Raw genomic sequence first — 20,204 nt, forward strand, 5'->3', positions numbered from 1 at the left:
CTACAACAAACATTGAAATACATACACTGCAGCCTACACCAATTAAATAATATGCCGAAACAAGAAACTGAACAATAGAGAAAGATACACACAAATGACACAGTTGTTTTTGGACAAATGTCCCCGGAAAAAACCCAATGCGGGAAAACCAGTGCAACAAATCTAAGGGTTTTTATTATTACGCTGAAGTATTTCTAAATACAACCACTAGATGCCCTCCCAACAATCTAGTTACAAAGAAAATCACTTAGCAAAAGAAACTGGTGAGATTACCTCACTCTACATTGCAAGTCCTGGTGGATCCGACAGTTGAACCACGAGTTCCCCAGCTACTTTTGCGCTGCCCCTGCATGGGCCCTGCATCAGCCTCTAAGGCCCTGCGTCAGCTCAACTAAGAATCGATCTGCGTTCAGAAGCCTTTTCCAGCCCTCCTGGCTTAGAAACGCCAACTTCCTCAGCAAACTCGGACTTCTGCACTGGAAGCTACTGCGCTGCTCTGCATGGGTCTGCGTGAGCCCTTCTTGGCTTCACGTCAGCCTTTCTGCCCTCTACGCTGCCTCCTCTTTGTGTCTCTCTGCCTCTCTGCTGAGTATCCTTGGCTCCAGAGAAGATCCTCCAGCCAAAACTCCCTCTGCCCCTAGGTTGTTACATATATTCAAGATCTTACTAGGATCATTTACATTATATAACTTGCAAAATGGCTTTAGACAGACATGTAGACTATTGATAGATGACCCGATCTTGTTGAAAAAGTTTGGTACTTCTGCTTCCTTGGAACTTTGACAAAATGTGTGCAACAGGGCTCAAGGACCTATTGATTAGTTTTCTGTTTTTGTTGTAGTAGATTTCAGTTCAAAATTAATGAGAAAGCAGTACAGACTTTGGCTGTCCATCTACTGAGTTTCTATGCTGCTTTTAACAGTGATTTAGCAAGTACACATTTATTTTGCTGTTTTTCTTAATGATAACTGCGATCTAGAAAAGATCTGTGACTCTCCGTTATAATTTTTCTGCAATGTGTGTTTGCATACTTCAGAATTATTAAAACAACAATTTTGAATGACTTTTCTTGTTTTAGCTATCAAATTGCTTAGGAATCTTTTAGTGCAAAGTCTGCTTACCATGGTTTAGAAAATCTAACAGAATATTCAGTTAGTGAGTTATTGTTCATTGCAGACATCCTCCTAGAAACTTCCACTTTGTCTTATAAGTGCCAGAGGTCCATTCAATGAAGAAACATGCCTTTAAATATGCAAATCTGCCTTGGGGAATGTGAAAATCATTCTTAATGGAGAAACATGCATACACCTATGTAGAATGTTCACCAAAGGTAAGATAGCGACCAAACATATGATTTGTCTTCCACGTAGCACCCCTCTAGCGTAGGTACTCATCATCATTGTGCTTTAATGCCTCCTTAGATGGTCACAAGTGTGAAGCATATTCGGACTTCATTTCTTCTTTACTTAGTGTTGAGGAAGAGAATACAAGTGCCATTATATATATATATATATATAGAAAATCATTCTTAATGGAGAAATATGCATACAGCTATGTAGAATGTTCCCCAAAGGTAAGATAGCGACCAAACATATGATTTGTCTTCCACGTAGCACACCTTTAGCGCAGGTACTCATCATCATTGTGCTTTAATGCCTCCCTAGGTGGTCACAAGTGTGAAGCATATTCGGACTTCATTTCTTCTAAACTTAGTGTTGAGGAAGAGAATACAAGTGCCATTATATATATATATATATATATATATATTACTTGGAATGAAAGTTTGGGAAACCCTGGAGTACTTTCCCACATTTTGTTGATGGTAAACTGGTTAAATCGTCGGTTCTGATTATGGGGCCCTGCCCCAAGGGAATCAAAGAGAGTCGAACCCATGATCAGTAACAACTAACAACAATATCAAAGAAATTCACATCTGGATCTGGACCACTTGCGCTAACCCTTGGGGCTAAGTGCCATTGTATATACCAATGTTGTGAAAAGCGCGAGCGGGATTAAATCGGCGCCGGGAATGAAGCGGAAAAAATCGGAAAAATCGGGAAAAAGCGGGAAAAAAGCATTTAATATCATTTCTAGCGCTAAAATCACACATAACATTGAATCATGTCCTGAATAGTAAGTCCTGACTCCTGAGTCCCAGCTCAGCCTCAAAATATCAACAAAAAATATGATAATGTATCTCATCATGTCATAATGTCATAGACTCATATACAATAAAATGAAAGTCTAATCCTATTGATTTCCTCTGCCCCTCTTGCGAGAAAATGTCACAGCTTTCCCTTTCCCTCTAGATGTAGATGCTGGTGCCTGTGCTGGTGGAAATGGTAGTGGAGTCTGATGTGCTCTAGAAGCTGAAGAACTAGAAGTATGAGCTACAGGAGGTAGACCACGTCCTCTACTGGTGGCAGTGGTAGCCCGGGTAGGCGGTGTCACCTCCTCCTCCTGCTGCTCCTCCTCCCCCTCCACTACATCCTGCACTAACCAATCATCAGCAGAATCCATGAGAGGCCTCCCGGCCTCAACCCTCCATGCAGCAGTGGTGTCAATCCCATTCAATGAGATGGCATCCACATCAGGTGTCCTCTCAAGTTGCCTCACCCACAATCGAAGATTGTAGTAGACGTAGACCATGTCATTAAGTCGCTGGGACTCCAACCTGTACAAAGATTATGAAATAATAATTAATAATTAATATTATAAAAAAAATATTGTTTAATGAATTCAAAAATTTATTTGGAAATTTGCAATATTTTAAATGTTTAAGTGTTAACCTGTTGCACTTCTTGTTGTGTATTTTTTCAAATACACTCCAGTTGCGCTCACATCCTGAGGAGCTGCATGTTTGGCTGAGGATGCGTACGGCAAGCTTTTGCAAAAGGGGTACTCTGCCACCATACATCTTCCACCATGCATCTACAACAAAATTACAAATAAAATTTTAAATAAACATAAGAAAAAAATGGAATTTGAAGAGACAATGAAATTTGAAACAAAGTTACAAACTAAAAAATACCTGGCATTTTAATCGTCCTATCAGTGACAGCCATCTCAAAGCCAAATATGCCACCTGCCATCTTATATGTCTCAATTTGTTTAGAGATCTCTATACGTTGTTCTGGAGATCGCACCATCTTCTGGACACAGGATAAGAATCCATCCATGATCTCAGCATCAAAATCAAACCCACATGCATAAGAAAATGCAGGGTTCAGGAAAAGCCTAGCAGCATGAATGGGACGATGGAGTGTGTTGTTCCATCGCTCATCAATCACTCCCCATAGAAGGAGTTGTTTCTGAAACCCATCATCTCCCTTATCATCATAGTAGGCCCGAATGGCTTCTTTGGCCCTGTCCATGGCTTCATACAAATAGCCCATTGCGGGCTTCTCACCATCAACCAACCGAAGAACCTTTACCAAAGGTTCAGTAACGGCGCACACCTCCTGCACTCCCGCCCAGAAGTCTTCATGGTATGAAACTAGTCTGCATACGGCCTCTCCTTCTGGTTTGCGGCTCATTGACATAACACACCACTCCTCTGAAAGAAACATTCTCTTCACATCCCACATAGAATTCAAGAGGGATTGAAGAGATATGAAACTCGTGGCAAACCGTGTAATGGCGGGGCGCACCAACTCTTTGTTGTTGGTGAATCTTCTCATCAAGCTAAGCACAGATGTATGATTATATATAAATTTTGTGATGCTTTTTGATGAGTCAACAATATCTTTGACAAAGGGAATTTTCCCTATGTCCTCTAACATCAAATCAATACAATGGGCAGCACAAGGTGTCCAAAATAAAGTAGGATGCCTGTCCATAAGCATTCTACCAGCAGCAACATAATTTGCAGCATTGTCCGTTATGACTTGGACAACATGTTGTTCACCCACCTCCAAAATAAACACATCCAGCAAATCACATAAAGTTCTTGCATCTTTGATTTGAGGAGATGCATCAACAGATTTGATAAACATAGTCCCCTTGGGACAACTAACCAAGAAGTTTATAAGGGTTCTCCCCTTTTGGTCAGTCCAACCATCTGACATAACAGTGCATCCTGTTTGTGCCCATGATGCCCTTAAATCCTCCAATCTTTGGGTGCAGTCACGCTTTTCATTTTGAAGAATCCGGCCTCTAAAATCATGATAAGAAGGGATTTTGTACCCCGGGCCAACATTGGCAATAACATCAACAGTAGGTTGGAAAAATGGATTATTCCTTACAATGCTGAAAGGAATAGCACTCCAGAGGAGAAATTTTGCCATCAACCTGTCAGCTTGTTCTTTTTCAGTTCTTTTTAGCATTGAACCGATAGATGGTTGTGAACCAGGTGTGGTTCGAGGAACAAAAAATGATGATGCAGCTACCGGATTGACTGATGCTGCAGTAGAACCAGTGCCACTTGGCCCACTTCCTTCAGCTGACCTTTTTAGTTGCCTTTTGAGTTCTTCTATGGCCTCTCTAGTGTGCTCTAATTCTCCCAATGCTTTCATGGCTCTTTGGATAAGTTCAGGATTTGTATTTATACAGGGCCCCACATCATGTCCAGGGATTTGTGCAAGGTGAAACTTCAACCTGTACACCCCCCGCGTATCTCCTTTCCACACAACTTGCAATTCAAGTTTTGTCTATCATTCGGAGCTTTAGGTTCACCATATTCCCAGAAAGGATCCAATTTCCTTGGCATGTTTGTTTTTGAATTTTGAATTTGCAAACCTATGGGAAAATAAGGATTAGGAAATAGGAATTTAGGATTACAATTTAGCCTTTACAAAATTACAAGTTACAAATTTCCAGAATCCAAAGTTCCAAACCCAAGTTACCCAACCAAATGGCAAATGCCAAAAACAATGAAAAAACATAAACAATGTTTAAAAAAAATGAAAAAAAAAATAAAAAATTGGTTCCCATAGTCATACCAATTTACCCATCGCAAATCAATGAAAAAATACAAAAAATTCTTTAAAAACAATGAAAACAAAAGGAAAATGGTGCCCATATGAAGTTTCCCAACCAAAAACAATGAAAAACAATGTTTTTAAACAAGGAAAACAAAAAAAAATAAATCCACATACCATTTTTATGGAGAAATTGGTGGTCTCCTCTTGAATTTGTCCTACAAGCACTTAGATTTGCTCACAAACCCTCCAGCTGCTCTCTCCAAGACGTTCTCCTCCTCCTACGCGTGCCCACAGTCCAAATGAACAAAAAAAATCAAAAATCGGATTATAAAACCTGCTGCCCCGGCAACCCATGCTTTTTTCGGAAAAAAGCGCGTTTTTTTCGGAAAAAATCGGCAAAAAAATTAGCCGCTTTTTTCCCATAAAACGCGCGATTAAATCGTCTTAGGGAAAAAAGCGTTTAATCGCGCTTTTAACAACACTGGTATATACCCTTCTGTCTGTGTCTTTTATTTTGCTGATGTAAATATATTTATGTGAATATAAGAAGTATTATTAAAAAACATTATCCCAGGTTTTTTACTGGTTCCAGTCTGGTGCATGATTTTGGGATCAACTGACTCTGGTTCTGATAATACCACTCTGCACCTTCCTCAGAGATGAGATTGATCTTAGATGACAAGGAGAGTTATCTCTCTTGCGATAACTTTTTCCAACTTCCATCCAAAATTGTATGAGAAGAGAATCCTTTTATTAGACTACTTCTGGAGGAAGTTAGGATGATTGACAATGAAGGGTTGATACCTGTGAACAGTGGGTAACATCTTAAGTAGGATAATTGTATAGCACTGCATCTAAAAATGCCTTATTGTTTGTATTTATGTATTTTACATTTTACCCTTGGAGATGCCTTAGCCTTCAGGCACTTATTTAGGATTACTATATATAATGTATTTAACAATCTAATTAACAGATTTCTGGTTATTCATGGACACTATAACATTATTTCTTCTCCTTTTATTTTGAATATCAAATTTTGATATTACAACATTGCAATTGGCATGTTAGGAATACTGTTGATCGTGATCCAAGATGGTGCTGCACTTTCCTTCTTGATCCAACTGATGCACTATTTGTTGAAATTGGTCAGACTTTTGTCAGACAACAAATTAAAGGTTCGTTATTACAATGGTTTTTGACTTTTAGTGCAATATTCTGTATCTGTGCAATTTTTGACATATTTTATTTGGAAATAAGTTTGTTCTTCAGGTACCATGAAATTCTTACTGTTTTATTCTATTCCTAAAAGCTGGAGTCAATCAATCTTGTAGTTCTGCTTGGAAATGGTTGATTCTGAGTCCTGTTTTCTCTTTTACAGAATATGGAGGAACAAGCCATATCTACAATTGGTAAATTATCATCATACCCGAGTTCTTAGTGTACTGTTTAGAGCAGGTTCATACAAGTAGTTCAAAGAAATTATCTGTATCATATCTGGATTGTTCTCTTTCCTTAATTTTGATTTGAATATAAAACAAACTTTAAGCCGTTAATTTGCATTGATAAAAATTTCTTGTCGGCTGCCCTGGAATTTTGTTATTTAATCTTGATGATCTCAAGAATTACATTGTTCATAAAATTTCAAGCTATCAAGATATAGAAGTTAATGTTGAAAATTGTAACGAGTGCCAGTCTTCATAATGTAATAAAATGAAATTTTTATTGTTAACATATTTATTAATATTATTTTATTTTTGGTCAAAGCATGTTCTTCATGCCTATAGAGTCAATTGAGTCAATAACAATTTATTATGAGTCAAAAGAAATCTATTTAAGTCAAGTCCCATTTGGACATTTTATAAGAAAAGAAAAGTATTTTTATTTTGAGTCAAAGTCCACTAAAATGGTCAAAGTTGGCCCTCTTTGAAACAAGTTGGCCTGGGCCTCCAAGACCCACCTATTCGAGCCTCCTGGACAGCTATATGTAAGAGGCAGTTCGATTCATTTGGAGATCATTCATTCACACAAAAGAAGGACATCTGAAACATGCTGATTTTTGGTAGCATCGGATGTGCTCTAGCCTTGAAATTTGGAGAGGCTAAGGCACATGAGATCTCCAAGACCCAAAAATTGTTTTGAGAAATTCCATCTAAATGAGCAGTTATTAAAATAATTAATATTTTTAATGGGTTCTTAAGTCTAAACTTAGGAAAATAAAAATATTAATGGGTATTAATAAACATAAGGATGGGAAGCTTCTAAGAGATGAGGATCAAGTCTGTTTTAATCTTAGCCGTGGATTAGGGACTTAATCTCGTCGGTTGATTCATCAACAGAAAAAGTATAAGAGAAGACTTCAGGGTCATTTGGAGACACATGTGCAGATACTCAGTATTGTTGAAGAATCTAGGGCATGCATAATTAAGTTGATTCTTCTTTACATGATAACAATTTGTGAAGTATTTAAACAATTTATCTTAGCTTGTTGTTCCATTCATTATTAGTGTATGAGTTTACTTCATCAAACTGCTATGGAAACAAAAGAGACAAGAACACAAATGTTTGGCTTTTTGCCAGGGCCAAAACCTCTCCCTCTTGGAGAGGAAAACCCATGCATAAATTCTTCTTATATTGATTCCATTGACGAATACCAAGACCATGACCCTTGACATATTTTGCCTCTCCAAGACGAAGACATCAATCCTCTGCTCCATCACTGATTCATGATTGCTGCATCTATGAAGTCCTTACTGCTGCATATTTCTCATATCATTGAGATCTATTGATATCTTCACTGTGTTCTTTATTCTATGCTTTCATTATGACGGTCTCACCATGTTTCCTTGAGTAGTAGGATCATCATCATACCTTACTGATCATATGTCAAAAGAGTATGTCAGTACTATGATTCTTTTTATGCCGAGACAGTCAGTCATTCACTATCATATAAATATATCCATTAAGATTGAGATAGTTATCTAGTTCCTTATCCCTTTTATTAATGCCAAGACTCTGAAGAATACTGAGATTACTGTTGTCAGGATTGTATCTTCAGTACTGTAATAATTATGACGAGACCATATGATTGATATAGTATCTCTCTATATATACAAATGCCGAGACTTATCTATTGACAACGTATGGAGTAAGTGTTGTAACGAAGGCATTGATGTACATGATCGAGGGCTGCCAGGAAGCTGAGTGTTCCTCACTGTAATGCCGAGACATGCGAAGATTATAGTGATGCTATTCCATCCGTAGACTTGATCTGTTGCCTTATTGTAATGCGAGGTCATCCGAGAGCCAGTCTTCCTATAGTGCGAGGTCATCCTCTTTCCATCCAAAAACCAATCTTCTTGCTTCCATTTGAGGGCTAGTCTTCTTGCACCTTAAACCCATCTGAGGTGCAGTTAGACTCTCCTTGCCCTAATGCGGATCTGCTCCATGATTACGGAAGGGATTGCACGTTCTGTCCTTAATTTTTTCAGATCCTCTGCACCCATGACATTTCAAAGAAAAATGGGAATTTCTTCTTGTATTTTTTGCGCTAACCCTTCATGGGTATTTATAGTGGTTTGTGTCATTTATTTGAGCCGACGCGAACCATGAACCAACATGTCATTTTAACCAAGCCGACATGACTTCCATTTATTCAATAATTCCCTTTTAATTTATTTTGGAGCCGACATGAGGATTTCTTCGTTGTAGAGCTTGCAGACTTCGGTGTGCTTGTTCTTGGTCTTGGAGGGTTGATACACATTGTTGAAGACTAGTATACATTTACATAAGCTTTTAAAGAGATTTTACATATGCCATGACTCTTTGACAATCCTAAAGACATCAAGAAAAAGTCTCTGACCTAATTGCACTTCTTGCTCATGAAACCCATGAAGCAAGATATACAAAAATAATTTAATCTCTTTATTACATCAATTACAAAGATCATGTCGTTATGAAGACCGAACCTAGTTACATTTTCTTCAACAAGTATCTCAAGGAAGAGGAGATCGATTTCAGAGGGAGTTGCAGGGTGGAGGAAGAGGAGGGCCTCAACAATAGGCAATGATGAAGGAGGAGGTGACCCAAGGGTAGTGGAAGACAACGCAAAAAGAGAGACATAGGGCCTATGTAGGTTGACGCAGGAGGGACGCAAAGCCACTCAGAGCCACACTGGGTCAATCAGAGTGACACAGGGTCTCCAACGTGTCAGATGGTATCAGAGGGAAAGTCTCATGTGTTTTCTTTCAGTTTCTCTTGTAAAATCATTCCTTGTAAAAGCAATTGCTGCTGAAGATTAATAAAGCCCTCATCTGCTGCAATGGTTTTCTCGCATTGGGTTTTTCCGGGGACAATTGTCCAAAAATAACCGTGACGATGTGATTGATTCTTGTGCATGAATTTTTTCTCTAGGTAATTATGTGAAAATTGTAGTAGAATTTATTTTAATACTTGCTGAAGGAATTTCGTAAATAACCTATTGAGAATAATAAGTAGGTGCAATAAATTAGTTGCTGCAGTAATAGAATTTCAGTTTAGAAATTTTCACAATGTGAAGGAGGACAAAAAGCGGAAGCAGGAGGGAGAATTGAAGTCAAAGAAGAGATAATTTTGCTTGACCGAATTTCAGACTTGAAGGACAAATTTTGTTCTGTGTTACTGCATGCCTGAAATTTTAGGGGCCGAAATTACAAGGCGGAAATTTCAAGGGTTGATCGGATTTGGGACAATTTGACCATAGTTGTAGGAACCCCCCCCCTCCCCCCCAAGGATCTGGTGGCAAACCGCGTCCTGTACGGATCCGCCGCTGATCCTTCGAATTCGCGGTTCTGCCTTTTTTTGGCGATTCTTGGAAAATTGTATTCGTGGGGGCTTGATTTGCGAATCCAGAAAGGATCAGGTGCGAATTTGTGGAGGTTCGGGTGTGTATACACTGTGGATCACAAATGGATCCGAGAGAAGGTGGATAGTTAACATGGTTCCGCGAGGTTTTTTTGGTTTTTTGGCAATTTCAAACTGTTATGTGAGGAACTACACTTTCTAAATACTCCCAAGGTGCCCCTTGATGCTCCCTAATGGAAATGTAAATCTTAAAGTAAAAGTGACATTTTCATTTATCTTTCATTTCCATCCTTTTACTTAAATTTTTAACATTACCATGAAATGACTCAGGATATTTGAGAGTGGTTCCAACCTCATTAGACTTCATATGGAGCAAATAGAATTTCATATCCCATTCAAAATTCAGCAGACTTAATAGTTTTCAGGATCAATGGGATTGTGGCATTTCATTGGATTATATCATGTATGAGGGCATGTGATTGGCATTTAATCAAGAGAACCAAGCCCTATATGTACCCCACTGTTGGTGTTGTTGATTGTTGAACCCCTTTGTCATGGCTTTAGCAATTATGTACTCTTCACTCAAGTCAAAATCATTGATCAGGCACGTTAAGTTTTCTCTACCATATTATAAGGCTTGGATTAGGTTGTTTGATCAAAATTAGGCAATGTTGACTAATATCCCTATAGAATTGAAGTAAAGGCAAAGGATAGACAAGAGAAGAGGAATTTAGATTCTAGATGGTTGATGCTGGAATAATTAATCATTGATGTAAAATGGATGCCATATCTAATTAATAAAGCCCTCATCTGCTGCACTGGTTTTCTAGCATTGGGTTTTTCCGGGGACAATTGTCCAAAAATAACCGTGTTGATGTGATTGATTCTTGTGCATGTATTTTTTCTCTAGGTAATAGTGAAAAAACTGTAGTAGAATTTATTTTAATATTTGCTGAAGGAATTTCGTAAATAACTTATTGAGAATAATAAGTAGTTGAAGTAAATTAGTTGCTGCAGTAGTAGAATTTCATTTTAGAAATTTTCACAATGCGAAGGAGGACAAAAAGCGGAAGTAGGAGGGAGAATTGAAGTCAAAGAAGAGATAATTTTGCTTGACCAAATTTCAGACTTGAAGGACAAATTTTCTTCTGTGTTACTGCAGGCCTGAAATTTTAGGGGTCGAAATTACAAGGAGGAAATTTCAAGGGTTGGTCAGATTTGGGACAATTTGACCATAGTTGCAGGAACTATCCAGCCCCCCAAGGATCTGGAGGCAAACCGCGTCCTGTATGGGTCCGCCACCGATCCTTCGGCGGAACCGCGCATCCGAAAATCGGATCTGCGGTTTCGCCTTTTTTTGGCGATTCTTGGAAAATTGTATTCGTGGGGGCCTGATTCGCGAATCCAGAAAGGATCAGGTGCAGATTTGTGGAGGTTCGAGTGTGTATACACCACGGATCACGAGCGGATCTGAGAGAAGGTGGACGGTTGACATGGTTCCGTGGGGCTTTTTTTGGAAATTTTGAATTGTTATGTGAGGAACTACACTTTCTGAACACTCCCAACGTACCTCTTGATGCTCCCTAATGGCAATGTTAAATCTTAAAGTAAAAGTGACATTCTCATTTATCTTGAAATGAAAGATAAATGAGAATGTCACTTTTACTTAAATTTTTAACATTACCATGAAATGACTCAGGATGTTTGAGAGTGGTTCCAACCTCATCAGACTTCATATGGAGATAATAGAATTTCATATCCCATTCAAAATTCAGCAGACTTAATAGTTTTCAGGATCAATGGGATTGTGGCATTTCATTGGATTATATCATGTATGAGGGCATGTGATTGGCATTTAATCAAGAGAACCAAGCCCTATATGTACCCCACTGTTGGTGTTGTTGATTGTTGAACCCCTTTGTCATGTCCTTAGCAATTATGTACCCTTCACTCAAGTCAAAATCATTGATCAGGCATGTTAAGATTTCTCTACCATATTATAAGGCTTGGATTAGGTCGTTTGATCAAAATTAGGCACTTTTGACTAATATCCCTATAGAATTGAAGTAGAGGCAAAGGATAAACAAGAGAAGAGGAATCTAGATTCTAGATGGTTGATGCTGGAATAATTAATCATTGACGTAAAATGGATGCCATATCTATCTTGATTTATGTAAAATTATGCATGTTTTCATGTCTTCTACAACTAATTTGGTATTTTGGATGTTTTTTTAATAATATGCATATATATATATGCATATATATATATATATATATATATATATATAGTAGACGCTTCCGAGATGTTTCGCTTCCTAGATTTTTGGGAAATGACGCTTTTGCATCCCCGCTTCCAAAAAATATCCCTGCTTTGTCCCCACTTCATGCAACATTGAATTTGACCATATTTGTCTTTGACATTGGAGGTGACTTGGAGGAGGGTTTGATGTGACATTTGTTGATTTCTGGTAGCATTGGGTGTGCTCTATTGGAATTTTTAAGTTTAACCCGTTAGAAATTCTTCCTGTACTATCTGATTTATTTCTTCCTACTTGTTCAATTACTTAACAAGTTATTTACCATGTAAATACTGAAAATAAATACAAGTACAGTATCAACACATACAGATCATCAACTGAAAGTAAACAAGCACACAAGTGACACCGTTGTTTTTGGACTAATGTCCCTGGAAAAACCCAATGCGGGAAAACCGGTGCAACTATTCAGAGGGTTTTATTATTATGCAGTTTCAAAATACAACCTGGGTGCCAGAAATGGCTCACCCAACAGAGAATGCCCTCGGTAGTAGTACCTCTCAGTCGGAGACAGATATTCCGACTAAAACACCAGATGAACAATTCCACGACAACAATGCAACTTCTGCTGCTTTGCGTCACTCTAATAGGGATTGCATCACCCTATTCGACTCTCCAACTCTCAGTCTGTCCCACAAAATTCTCCCAGCGCTGCCTCTAGGCCCTGTGTTAGCCTCTTTGGCATAGCATCGGCCTCTCTATGCTCTGCGTCAGCTTCTGTAGCCTCTGTGTCAGCCCTTGGACCCTCTACGTCTCACACGCTGGCCCTCTTTGGCTCTGCGCAACTCCTGCCTGCCTCTATGTGGCCTCTAGCTGGCTCTGCATCCCTCTTCCGGCTCTGCGTTGAATCTCCTAGTACTAACTCTGCCTCTCTGCTATGTATTCACTGCCCCTTAGGTGCAACTCTGATCACTCACTCAATTTCCTCAGCAAACCCTGCCCCAGAATCTCTCTCGGTGTATTCTCCAACTGACCCTCAAGCCTCCTCTTATAATTTTCTCGTTGGTCCCTCAACGGCTGAGATTAAATCCCTAATCAACGACTAAGATTAGATTTGGCTTGATCCATGACTTTTGGACCATTCTAACCCAATTGTATATTAATACCCATTAATATTTTATTTTCCCTAAGTTTAGACTTAGGAACTCCATTAAAAATATTAATTATTTTAATATCTCCCAAACTGGTTAGATTCTGCCCAAACCATTTCTGGGTCTTGGAGATCTCATGTGCTTTAGCCTCTCCACCAATTTTCGTGGCTAGAGCACATCCGATGCTACCCCAAATCAACACTCCCTCTTAGCAACGATCTAGTAATACTCCTCACTGTGTATCACCTTGATCATCCAGCATCGGTCCCTGTGCTGATGCTAGGCCTCCCCGACTAACATCCTGCACTGCTGCACCCTGTATTGCTACACATGGCCCGGCCACTGCCACTGATGCATCTGTACGAAAGCTTCCTCTACATCCGTGTTGCTGCCCATGGCCCTGCCATTGCCACTGCTGCATCTGCACTGCAACCCCTCTCATCATGCTGCATCGTGCTGCCCATAGCACTGCCACTGCTAACTACTGCACTGCAACTCAATTACTGAGAAGTAAGTAACTAATGTCCCAACTATGACATCTCCGTTAGGCCAGGAACACTCCCGATGCTGAAGCTCCCTCTGCCATTGATAAGTGCTCCCTCTTTGACCTCTGCGTCGCTGCAACAACTCTGTGCATCTCGCACTGTTGCCTTACGCTGTCCTGGGACTCCTGCACTGTAGCTCCCTTTGTCACTCCATCTGCATCTGTCTCTATCGACATCTGCCAGTCGTGCTACTCCTCTTTGGGGCTCTCGTAGCAAGGTATAATCCAAGAGGTTGGGTACCTCGAGGATCCTGCCCCTCATCACTTGTAGTCCGTCTGATTACAGCTCGATGTCTCCCCACTTCTGCTCAAGTGGTGTGTGAGCACTCATGGCACAATCATCATCTGTCTCCACTTCTTTCTCCACCCTTGCTGGTGCAACATTGGTCTCAGAAGCCTCTCCCTTGCTCTTCTTTCTTGGACACTGGCTCGCATAGTGACACAGTTCCCCACAGTGGAAGCATTTGACCTTGGAGAGGTCCTTCTTCTTTCGTTTCTCCTACTTTCCCTCAGATGCTAGGACAACATCCTCTTCTTCATCCTTCTTGATTCTGATCCCCTTGTTGCTGCTTCTGATCTCTTCTTGGCAAAGAGCCGCCCACATTTCCTCCCAATCTGGAAGGGTTGCCCTGCCCAGTATACTCTGGACAAACACCTCCCAGTGTTCTGAGACTCGTTCAGGGCTGTTCTCACCATCAATTCTTGATCCGGCATGGCCGCTATGGAAGTCAGCTGATCCCGGATCTCCTAAAATTGACTGAGGAAGGTGTCGATCTGTTCTCCCTTCTGCATTTGGTTTGACCGCAGTTGATTTTCTAGTAGCATCCTTCTCTGCACAGGTGTATGCTAGTACAATTTCTTTACGGCCTCCCACATCTCATTTGTCGTGTCCTTTTTGGCAATATGTGGTACTACATGGTCCTTGACTCCATCAAGGATGATGCTCTTGGCCCTAGCCATTGCCTCCTCATACTTGCCGTTCTCAGTTGGGTCAACTGGGTTCGCTATCGTTTTCAAGGCGAAGTGCTTGATGTGATAGTTGTCTAGAATGGATAAGATCCTGGCCTTCTAGACTACAAAGTTGGAAGCTTCGTCCAGTCCATCCTGATCTCTTAGCCCATTCACTGCCATTCGAATTCCCAACCTGGGAGACAACGCAGAGGTCCAGTTCAGCAATTTCATGGGTGTAATGACCGTCCTAAGTTAAAGAAGTTCTTACCGAAACTGTAAAGATTGATGTAAAGATTGATGAAGCTGTGAAACGGTATTAATCTATTTGATGGAGTACTTACCTGATCTGCCACTGATGGAGTACTTACCTGATCTGCCACTGCTGTTGCGCTGATCTGCTGCAGAACTTCTCTCGTTACCGAATGACCAAACCACCCAGCCGAACCGAGTATGCCTGGATACTCAATCCAGTATGCCTCTCAACCGAAGCATACCGTTCCCCCGTGCCCAGAGACTTCAAAACAAGTAAGGCTCAATAGTTCCGAATTACAAGCAGTATGGATAATTTCCCTTCCTTCAGCACTCTCCTTCGTCCTTCAACAGCCCCCGGTTCAGTTTTCCCACTCACAGTCCATCCCCCTTCACAGGCATCGAACCCCCCTTTAAATAGCAGAGGTTCCTTCCTCTCTACGCATCTGCTCACCGCCTTTATGGAAGGATAAGATTTTGTTAGGCGGTGGCTGCTTTGTCATCATATCTACCTTTAATTGAATCAGATCCTCACCATACCGAATGGTGTCATATTAGTTATGACAGTTGGTACTTTATTTTATAATTTAGTATAAGACCATGATGATTTTAAATATTACAATTTACTTTATGTTTTATAAAATGTCAAGTTTAATCATAAGGTATATATGGTTTAGTTTATTAGTACACATTTTGGGGGGTTATATATGTAACATATGAATAACCTCAACTATATTTCTTACTGAGTGTGTATTCTTCCATTTACGAGAATTAGGCATTTAATTTACACCTTTGATAATTAATTCATTTATCTCAAATTTAGACATTCTCCATGAATAGTCGATATATAGTCGATGTGTATATATATTTATATATACTAGTGCAATGTATATGATGCATGCATATGTAGCTACCATATGCAGGCCTCACATGCATGCTAATATTAATATGTTGCTCGTGATTTGAGATGGGTTGTTACAATGGGTCCTGAGGGCAAGAGCTACAACCCAGAAACTCTTACGGGAAGTCAGGAGATTTATAGAAGGGATCATCTTAGAGTGTTTGGGCACTTTCTAGGAGGTTTTACAGCCTTAATCCAACAGGCCAAGTTTTGCAGTTGCAATTGAGGTTGGACAACTTGGGGGTCGAATTTGCAGATCAATACACCAGTATTCTTGACGTGGTTAAAACCCTCAAAGAGGGAAATAGTCCACGGTTTGAGCCAACGTGGCCACTTCAGGCAATTTATTAATAAAGAAAGAAATTTTACATAAGCTTCTCTCATGAACGGTCACCTTACAAATGACCCTCCATGCTCTTTAAATAGAGATCATGGATCAATCGGGTGTTAAGCCACGGATTAAGTGTTGGTAATACCGAGGAGAGAATGAACCATTAGATCACTTAATGTCTAGAACATATCATGACCGTCGGATTGTAAGTTACAAAAGTACATAGTAAAGAAACACACTTTACTTAACTCTACACTAGACCAAGTTATACTTAACAATTTCCTATGTGTAAGAATATCCTAACATCCCCCCTTAAGAACAACTTGAGATAGGATTGAAGGATGTATAAATATGACACAATAGGAGAAGGAAAGAGGCATTAGAGCCTATCCCCCCTTAGTGACAACTTCTTGAACTCCAACCATAAATTGAAGTTTAGTGAACTTCGCCTCTGTGAGAGCCTTTGTAAAGATGTCTGCAACTTGATCATCTGTTGAACAATATTGCACTTAAAGAACATGGTGATGAATGAGCTTTCTGATGAAGTGCACGTGTAGTTCAATGTGTTTGTTGCGCTGATGTTGGACTGGATCTTTGCATAGTTGAAGGACACTTTGATTATCACACGAAAGTGTAGTCGGATGTTGTTGCTGAAAGCCAAACTCTGACAGGATCTGACGAAGCCACATGGCTTCCTTACTAGCTTCTACGACGCCGCGATACTCTGCTTTTGTTGAAGAAAGAGAAATGACACTTTGTTTCTTGTAAGCCCATGTAATAGGTCCAGAACCAAGAGTGAAGACATAACTTGCAATAGACTTCCGATCATCAAGGTCAACAACCCAATCGGAATCAGTGAGACCAACCAATAGAGAAGATGCTTTTGCACAGTAATGAATCCCAAACTGAACTGTATCTCAAACATAATGAAGTATTCTTTTAGCTGCTTTCCAATGACTTTCATGTGGGTTTTGCATAAAATGAGTAATAAGGCCGACAACAAAGGAAAGGTCAGGACGAGTATGGGTCAGATACAAAAGTTTTCCTACAAGCTGACGGTATAAGGTAGCATCAACTTCAGGGGAAGTACAAGTGATTGAAAGTTTGGCTCCAGACTGAAAGGGAGAAGGGGTTGGCTTATAGTCTTCCATGTGAAAGTGGCGTAGAAGATCATAGGCATACTTGGACTGGGAAAGGGAAATACCTTCCTTTGATTGCAAGACTTGAAGACCAAGAAAATAATGCAAGTGTCCTAAGTCTGTCATTTCAAACTGCTTTTTAAGGCTGGAATTCACATGGTTTTTAAGGTTGGGATCACTACTAGTAAGGATAAGATCATCAACATAAAGAACAAGAATGATAAGAGACTTACCCACTTTCTTGGTGTAGACAGTATTGTCAGAATGACACCTAGAAAAGCCAGTATCTAAAAGAAAGCTATCCATTTTGGCATACCAAGCCCGAGGGGCTTGCTTGAGACCATAAAGGGATTTCTTAAGCCGACATACAAGGCTATAGTCTGGTTGTATAAAGCCAGGAGGTTGTTCCATATAGATTTCTTCATGCAAGTCCCCATGTGAAAAGACAGATTTAACATCCATCTGATGGACTTCCCATTTGAAAGAGGCAGCAAGGGAAAGAACAAGGCGGATAGAGTTCATTTTGGCAACAGGGAAGAAGGTTTCAGTATAGCCAATGCCTTCAACTTGTGAAAAACCCTTAGCAATAGTCCATACTTGGTGTTGTAAACCCATTTGCATCTAACAAGTTTTCGTCCCTTTGGAAGAGGAACAATATCCCATGTATCATTTGCCAATAATGAACGATATTCTTCATTCATCGCTGCGTCCCAATCTGGATGGCCTGAAGCTTCTACAAAAGTGCCAGGATCATAATTTGCTGAAGCTTGACCCAGTAAAGAAGAGGCTCTATTGAACTGAGAACGTATACGTCGCTGATCTGTAGGATCACCTATAAGAGCACCTGCTGCATCCCGAGTAGCACAGACCTATTTTAGAAGCTAAGGAGCTGAAGGAGGAGGATCTTGAGAAGGTGGGGGAGGATTGTCATCCTCGCTATCATCATCTGAAGAAGAAATATTTTCAGAAGTAGAGGGGATAGAGAGGTGGCGCATCCACCGAACTAGGCTCGTAGGCCGATATATTTTGAGCAAACTTTACATCTCTTTTAATGATAATATTTTTGGAGTTAAGTGGAATAAGTCTATATCCTTTGACATCTTCAGAAAATCCAACAAAAATACATTTTTCACTCTTAGGTTCTGTTGTCGCACAGAATGTTTAGGCAGCGCGACAACGACTCAGATCAGGGGTTGTCATCTTGATCCCCAATCTCTTCGTTTAAGCTGTCTCCCTACAACAAGCTAAGGGGGGTAGACCCTATGGAAAAGTGGAATGAAGAAGAACTAGTTGGGAACCAACCAATTTAGGAGACACAATGAAGCAATCAAGTATTTGATTAAGATTTAACAAGACTTATAGGATTTGATTAGATTTTAAACGATTGATACCAGTGCCTTATGGAGTCAATGATCTTGCTAGGGAAAGTAAGACCAAGTAATCGATTAGCAACTGCTTCTTAGATGAATGACTATTTTATATGAAATGCAGATCCTAAAACTAATGTGAGATGCAAGAATCTTGGTTAAATAATAGTTAAATGCCTATTTAAATGTGAACCCTTCAATCCTTTTTGTGTTGAGACTGATTTCGTAGTAATTGGCAGAGAGAAGATCAGGAGAAGCACACTAAGGTTTGATTAACGATACCTTCCCTGAAATTCTAACATACCCGGTGCCTTCGGTGCTGCAGAGAACTGTGGCTTTGACGACTGCAAAGTCACCGTTTTAAGTACTATTAAAACAGGGTTCTCAAGAAAAGACGGATGGAGATCTATCTGTCTATCGACCAAGCTTATGCTTGGAAGTAAATTTTATCTATGCAAAGTTAACTTATATGCAAATGCATCGGAAGATGAGATGAAGTTAGACTCGAGAATGGGAAAACACTTATGCCGCAAAAGCCCTCAATTACCCAAATGAAATGCTTGCCTTTTTTTAGATGAAGACTTAAAAAATAAACTCTTGAAGATACTATAGTTAAAACACCAGCTTATTTCAAATCTTCTTGATACAATTTAGCTCAAAGAGAACAAAAACAACTTTGCAATTCGATATCAATGTCAACAGATCTTCAAAAAAAAAAAACTCAGTTTATGAAACAAAGGATATGCATTTTATCACAATTCCATGACAGAGTACTTAATTTTCAGAAATTATTTTTTAGGACAGCAGTAAGAAAAACTTTATGACAACAACAATATGACAATGAAAACAGTAAGCTATCAATGATATATTTATGTCAAAAATTTACCGAAATTTTTCCAAACTTGCCCACATGAATTATAAAAAATTTTCAGCCTGTTATGATGTGATTTCCGGAATTATATCAGATCTGATATACTTATTACAACCAACAATTAAAACATGAAATAAGCCTAATGATAAATGCCCAACTCAAGAAATTAATTCCTTAATGTATTAGACAACTTAGGAACTAATTTTAGGCTAACCCACATGAAATTTTTCCACTGTTATATTTCAGACTTCAGAAACATAATTTTTCAGAGATAACAGTGACGAAAAATGTAGATCTAGGCCAAATTCTTGATACACTTCAAACATAAATGGCTTATTAATGTATTTAACAATTTTTTTTAGTTAATTTCAGACCACTTAGATGTGTTTTTCACCACTATTAGAAAGGTATATGACTGTTGTAGCAAACAGTGAGGAAAAATATGGTTTAGAGATCAAACCCTTAGGCCCTAGGCCTTGAAGATCACTTGCCCAAGTTGCCAAAAATAATTCAATACCTGAAACACAAATTTTTACCAAATTTTCTGCAAAACCCACCAATGATTAGCTTCAGAAAATTAAATATTCAAATCAGAAATGGAGCAAGGGGAATCTAGGGCCAATGAGAGCTAGCACTAGGCCCAATAGAACTAGTGTTGGGCTAGGAGAAGGAAGATCTAGGCTT

At 39.5% G+C, this 20,204-nt stretch overlaps 1 protein-coding gene across 4 annotated transcripts in view; it reads left to right on the plus strand.

Annotated features, from left to right (window-relative positions):
* Positions 1-20,204, plus strand: part of CYL1 (alpha-N-acetylglucosaminidase family / NAGLU family) — a 468,268-nt gene that overhangs the window by 139,343 nt on the left and 308,721 nt on the right. For all 4 annotated transcript variants that reach the window (XM_089425378.1, XM_089425375.1, XM_089425370.1 and 1 more), the window contains exons 8-9: positions 5,991-6,097; positions 6,301-6,331. In XM_089425378.1, the coding sequence (XP_089281504.1) occupies positions 5,991-6,097; positions 6,301-6,331 (138 nt within the window). The remainder of the gene's footprint in view (positions 1-5,990; positions 6,098-6,300; positions 6,332-20,204) is intronic.

Source organism: Pinus tabuliformis, chromosome 6 (assembly GCF_031772625.1).
Source record: "Pinus tabuliformis cultivar Carrire ecotype Pingquan chromosome 6, CPIR1, whole genome shotgun sequence".
Classification (NCBI taxonomy): Eukaryota; Viridiplantae; Streptophyta; class Pinopsida; order Pinales; family Pinaceae; genus Pinus; species Pinus tabuliformis.